This window comes from Mus caroli, chromosome 11, assembly GCF_900094665.2.
Source record: "Mus caroli chromosome 11, CAROLI_EIJ_v1.1, whole genome shotgun sequence".
Lineage (NCBI taxonomy): Eukaryota > Metazoa > Chordata > Mammalia > Rodentia > Muridae > Mus > Mus caroli.
This window is the reverse complement of record NC_034580.1, coordinates 66943429-66949622: the sequence shown is the minus strand read 5'-3', so window position 1 is coordinate 66949622 and position 6194 is coordinate 66943429. Positions and strand designations below refer to the sequence as shown.

The following is a 6194-nucleotide window of genomic DNA, read 5'->3' as shown; positions in this document are numbered from 1 at the left end:
AAAGAGTACCAGATAATGTATGAAAGATGATACCTTGCCCTGTAGGTTTCAAGTAGGTATATGATCAGGCCAGTGGTCAAGAATCATGACAAGTTTGGACCCTCTTTGCAAATTTCAAGTCATCAACACATCCTAGAGTGACCTAAGACTATAAAACTTACCTGGTGTAGAGACTCAAAAGAATCTCATTGTCCATCAGCCGGGTTTATACAGCACTACAAATCTGAAACCTTCTGTGCTGGCTTCAAGTTAATAGCACACTGGGGTCAACAGTAGTATGGTCTAAGGTGCTGCAATGTTAACAGCTCCCAGAAACCACAGCCTGTTTCTTACACTGATCTATGGGTTCTTTCCATGAAACCAAAGATGCTCGGCTCTCTTGGAAGCTGGCTGGCTGGCAACTGTTCAGTCCTGGCTAAGGACCTTTGGCACTTCATCGAGCCATTCTGGCACTCTGCCGAGCGGCTTGCTTGTCTCGCCTGGCTGGGCTCTCCACACGGTGCACAGTAGTCTCCACCCTCAGGGATGACGACGCCCTGACGTGGCGGGAGGACGTTTCCGTGCACTGCGAGGAGGTTTCCACGTGCTGGGAGGACACCTCGAGGAACTGAGGGAGTCGCTTCGTGGAGGGGGTGAGGGAGGGCCCCTCTCGGTGGCGCTGGGAGGTCTCCACCTGCCGGGAAGACGTTCGAACCTGCCGGGAGGACGTCTCCACGCGGTGGGATGACGTTTCCTCGCGGTGGGACGACGTTTCCACGCGGACAGTCGATGTCTCCTTGTGGCGGGTGTTTTCCACTCGCGGGGCGGAGGACTTGCTCCTAAGGGGCGAGGCCATCCTGCCCGTACACCTTGGTCAGGAGGGACAAAGAGGCCCAAGGATCATGCTCTGCGTCACGTCACACAGGGAAAGGTGACGTCAGGGTGGTGTATTACGTCGGGGTAGGTAGCAGGACTCTGAGACCTAAACGCTGGGAAGTCCTCCGGCACGCTCCGCTCGATATCTGCGCGCGCAGCCGGCCCGGGCCACAGAGATGGGTGGGGCTAATCTTCCCATAAGTGAGTTGTCCCCGCCCTCTTGTCCCACTCTGCCCCGCGACCGGAAGTAGGAGCTGTGGCTTCCGGATTCTCACCAATCCAAGTCGCGGTTCGGTCGGGCTGGTGGTGTTCGCCTCTCTCTGATTGTTATGGCCACGGCCGTCGCTATGGAGACAGGTGCGTTGTGACTTGCACCTCGAGTCTTCACCAAGGGAATGGTCCTACGCCCCGAAATTCCCTCCCGTTTCCCTTTTCCTGCGCTGTCTTTCGGGCTCAACTTGGCATCCTTAGAGTTGGGACCGGCGGAGGAGAAGGCGGTGCTGCTTCTCAGACTATGGTCTGTGAAAACATCTTTGCTCCTGGGTTGCTCAAACCACTACTCTAACCCTGGCTCTTGGGGCCGGGCAGGGCCGTAGGAGAGGACTGAGACCTTCCACTCTCTGTACTGGAGCTTCTTGCAAGAACTTGCCCGAAATATCGATAACCTGTGTATTCTAATGCGGACACCGCCTTCTCTCCATTGTTTAATCACTTTGCATCATGCTTCGGTTTTGTGTAGCACGTTGTTTTTGCTTAACGTAATCACAGTTGATAGTTGTGGTTATAACAACATAGGGAACCGCACAGATATTACAGACTGTCCAGTGATCTCTGCTAACATAGTGGCCTGCAGGTGGTAAATTCCCATTCTACTTATTTTTTCCTCAATTAACTTTAAAGCATTTCTTTTACTATTTTTTGTTTTACTATTTTTGTCTTGGAAACAGGGCCTCACTACTTAGTGAATATATATACATACATACATATGTACACACACACGTGCGCGCATATACAGATATATGCATATCTCTCTCTATATATATATCTTTAATTTCTAAGAAAGTCTCTTCTGCACTTTGATATTTGTCTTTTCTCCTAGATGATGCTGGAAATCGGCTTCGGTTTCAGTTGGAGTTGGAATTTGTGCAATGCTTAGCCAACCCAAACTACCTTAATTGTAAGTTAAGTACATCACTAACCTAAGCAGCTAGCTCTTAATTTCTGAGAAGAGATGCAGTTTGTAATAATATTTATTTACTTCGATGTGTTTGAATGGGGTTTACTTGTTCTGGTCTGTAAGTTAACTGGGCAAACAAAGGCTTGTGTTTTTTTAATTCCTTCTATTCTGTTGATAGGGATGTTAAGAAGAGCTACTTTGTTTTAGAGATTACTAATCAGTAGTCCAGCAGTTGGTTGACATACAGATTGTTTCTTTGTGTCTTTCAGTTCTTGCCCAAAGAGGTTACTTCAAAGACAAAGCTTTTGTTAATTATCTTAAGTACTTGCTTTACTGGAAAGAACCAGAATATGCCAAATATCTAAAGTAAGTTTAATTTTTATAATCCTAAATCTGTGTATACTTTATTATAAATACAAAGTGCTGATATTGAGCAGTTTTCTCTGTGTGGGAATGGAAAATGATATTTTGAATCTTTCTGCTTTTAGTTAATGTAAGATACTGTCAGCTGTAACCTCATTCCCTTCAAACAGAACCAAACAACTATCTACGTGGGAGCCAGCTTACTCTCTAAGTAATAAAAGCCAGAACATACCACTTCTGTTCATGCAGGCTAGCTAAGATCCAGGGAACTGGTTTTAGACTACAGTTCTAATGTAATTTGGTGTCTAACCTTGTCACTTAGCACTGCCTTTGTCAAGCTTTCTGGATTTTTAATGCCTACCAACCTATAATCTAGGAAGGTAGGAAGTATTGTTTTCTGGGAGTTTTAGTGTTCTTTGTTTCAAGCACTGTGCTAAATGTATTGTACACATTAACTCACTGTAAAAGAACAAACATGAACACTATTAAACTCAAACGCTTTGACTTAAAAAGAAAAAGAAGCTGGCACACACCTTTAATCCCAACATTTGGGAGGCAGAGGTGGGCGCATGAATTCAAGGCCACCTTAGTCTACAGAGCTACCTTCCAGGGTAGCCAGCTCTACACAGGTAAGCCCCGTCTAGATGTGCCTCTCAAAGGAGGGGACAACAGAAAAACCAGAAGTTTAGCCTGGCACCCCTTTAATCCTAGCTCTCAAGAAACAGAGTCAGGTAGATCTCTATGAGTTTGAGGCCAGCCTGGTTATGTAGCAAGTTTCAGGCCAATTAGGTCCATACAGAGAGACTCTTTTTTTTTTTTTTTCCTCGAGACAGGGTTTCTCAGTGTAGCCCTGACTGTCCTGGAACTCACTTTGTAGACCAGGCTGGCCTTGAACTCAGAAATCCGCCTGCCTCTGCCTCCCAAGTGCTGGGATTAAAGGTGTGCGCCACCACTGCCTAGCAGAGACTCTTATTTTAAAAATGAGAGTAAACCCATTTCAAAACTTTCTTTTCATCCTTGTTACTTTTCTGACTTGATTTGCTGTGTGTAGATTTGCTCTTCACGATGCAACTATAGATTCCTTTAGGAATCCAAATGATAGACTTGAAGTTATAAAATGTTACATGCTAGCAAATTTTCAGACTAGAGATGGAAAGCCTGCGCCAACTTCAAGTTCGTCTCTCCAGCCAAGCTGCTGGAAGGTGATTATCTCCACTCTGGTTGGAGGCTTCCTGGGAGCATAGTCCATTGATAGCCAGAGGCTAGGGAGCTCTTCCTTATATGGTGCTCAAATACACCTCCTTGTAGCTCTTAACCTGTTTGTAGGTTTGTTTCTTTTTCTGTTCGTCTGTGTCCTCTTGGAGTAACAGCTATAGATGTTTAGATTCAAGAGAGGTTGTGAAATAATTTTGTTATATCTTACATAATGTTCTGAAGTAACATGGTAGGAGTGATATTACCAAAGGTGCTATAGTAATAGAAATGGCAGGCTTGAGACCATTTTTAGGGGAGTATCTGAGTTAGAACTTGGGATGCCTTAAATGATGCTGGTGGTAATTAAACTTATAACCTTAAACCCAGGTACCCTCAGTGCTTACATATGTTAGAGCTGCTCCAGTATGAACACTTTCGCAAGGAGCTGGTGAATGCGCAGTGTGCGAAGTTCATCGACGAGCAGCAGATTCTGCACTGGCAGCACTACTCGCGGAAGCGGGTGCGTCTTCAGCAAGCCCTGGCCGAGCAGCAGCAGCAGAATAACACAGCAGGGAAATGAAGAGCTGGGGGCAGTCCAGGCTCTTAGGACATGTATATAATGTATTGCTATTGTACAGTACAGAGAAAAAGACTCTTCTGTCCCCTTTACTGTAGCCCTCAGAACCATTAGTGTTATTTTTTGGTTGACAAATTTTTTATTAATAGATTATTTCTATTAAACCAGGATTGCTCCACTTTGATTTCTCTGGGGATTTGTAAATTTCAATTGCATTTAACAGGACCAAGTGAATAAGGATGGAAATGGCAGGTGTTTTAGAACAGTTTACGAACATAGGGGTGACATATAGTGGTACCCTGGGCCATATCATTAGGAACCTTACTGAGATCAGTTGATCCAACCTATATTAGTCAGGGTTCTCTAGAGTCACAGAACTTATGGGATGTCTCTATATATTAAGGGAATTTATTGTAATGACTTACAGTCACTGCAGTCCTACTAACCCAGCAGTGGGCATTGTGAATGCTCAGTCCCATGCTAGTTGTTTCAGCTGGTCGTCTGGATAGGCTAGAATCCTGAAGAAGTAGGTTCCAGCAGATATGCTGGCAAGTAAGTGCAAGCTGGCAAGAAGAGTGAGCCTTCCCCATCATCTTGAAGTAGACCTCCAACTGAAGGCATGGCCCAGACTAAAGGTGTGTACCACTACACCTGGATTTGGAACTTGCTCTGTCCCAGGCTAGATTTGAACTCAGAGATGTGCTTGCCTCAGTCTCCTGAGATTAAAGTTTCCTGGGATTACCTCACCTGGGCCTAAGCTTTTCATCGTCACTATGCCTCAAGATCTGGATCAAAAGAGTGCCCTCCATTTCTGGAGTGTAGTTCATTCCAGATAAAGTCAAGTTGACAACCAGGAACAGCCCTCACACACTCCTGTTTTTTGGGAGAGGGGACTGGAGTCTGGGAGTTCTAAGTGCCTTCTTTCTGCAGGAGAGGATATACTCAATTGCTCCCTGTTTTGTAAGATAGTTGACCTGGTGGTGTCGGGGAAAGATTGGCAGTTAATGACTAAATGGACTCTTGGCCTTAAAGATGAGCCTTAAACACTTTTGGGAAAGTTAGCATTTATTTGGTAAGTACCATAAGTAGGTACTGTCTTCAAACACTCTAAATTCTCTTTTAATCTATTTCAAACAGATGTTTATGTGTCTGTTAATTGCTCTCGTCCTGAAGGAGGACAGTAGGAGAGGACATCATATCCTCTGGAATGCAGTTGAAGGTGGTTGTGAGCTACCACGTGATGCTGGGAACCAAACCTGGATCCTCTATGAGGGCGGCAAGAACTGTTAACCACCAGTCTGTTTTTTGAGACATGTTCTTACTTTGTAGCCCAGGCTGCCTTGGAACTTGTGATTCTTCCACTTCAGTCTCCTGAGTACTGGGCTTCAAGGTGGCTACAGAGCCTGTATCTTTTTTTTTTTTTTTTTAATGGATATGAATCCTTTGCCTACATGTGTTATCTATGTCTCGCTGCATTCCTGGTTCTCTCAGAGGCCAGAAGAGAGTGTCCCATCCCTTGGAACTGTAGTTATGGACATCTCATGAGCTGCCATGTGGGTGCTGGGAACTGAAACCTCTGGAAGAACAGCCAGTGCTCTTAAGCCCTGAACCACCTCTTCAGCCCACATTCTTGCTTTACTTGCAGAACAATAGTTGGGCTTTAAATTTGTGACAAGGTCTGGTTCTGTAGTCTACCCTTGCCTTAAACTTGTCATTCTCTTGCCTTAGCATCTAAAATAATAGGATTACAGGTGTGTGTCACTATGCCTGACACAATTCTTACTTGAAGAAATTAAGATTTAGATAGTACTTGGCCTGTGGCTAGGAGAACCAGCCTGTTTCACAACAAAAGAATCACATTTTACACATTTGTGAAAGAAAACTGCCTGAGTTAAGTATATGAATCCCATGTCTTCCCTAAATGGTTTAATGAAGTTCTCCACTTCAAAGGCATAAAGGGTTTTGCAAATACACAGAACTTAAGGTAATAGATACTAATTGCTGCAGATTTGGAAGTTAATAAGTTAC

General features: G+C 44.6%; 2 protein-coding genes across 2 annotated transcripts in view; one reads left to right on the top strand and one right to left on the bottom strand.

Moving 5' to 3' along the window:
- Positions 1-1074, bottom strand: part of C11H17orf100 (chromosome 11 C17orf100 homolog) — a 3721-nt gene extending 2647 nt beyond the window's left edge. The window contains exon 1 of the mRNA XM_021177194.2: positions 162-1074. Coding sequence (XP_021032853.1) covers positions 434-835 — 402 coding nt within the window. The 5' untranslated portion in view covers positions 836-1074 and the 3' untranslated portion in view covers positions 162-433. The remainder of the gene's footprint in view (positions 1-161) is intronic.
- Positions 1075-1106: 32 nt separating this feature from the next.
- Med31 (mediator complex subunit 31) lies at positions 1107-4350 on the top strand. The gene is made up of 4 exons (XM_021177197.2): positions 1107-1212; positions 1955-2032; positions 2302-2398; positions 3977-4350. Exons 1-4 carry the CDS (start codon positions 1185-1187, stop codon positions 4167-4169), a joined length of 396 nt encoding a protein of 131 aa, XP_021032856.1. The 5' UTR covers positions 1107-1184; the 3' UTR covers positions 4170-4350.
- Positions 4351-6194: the final 1844 nt, after the last annotated feature.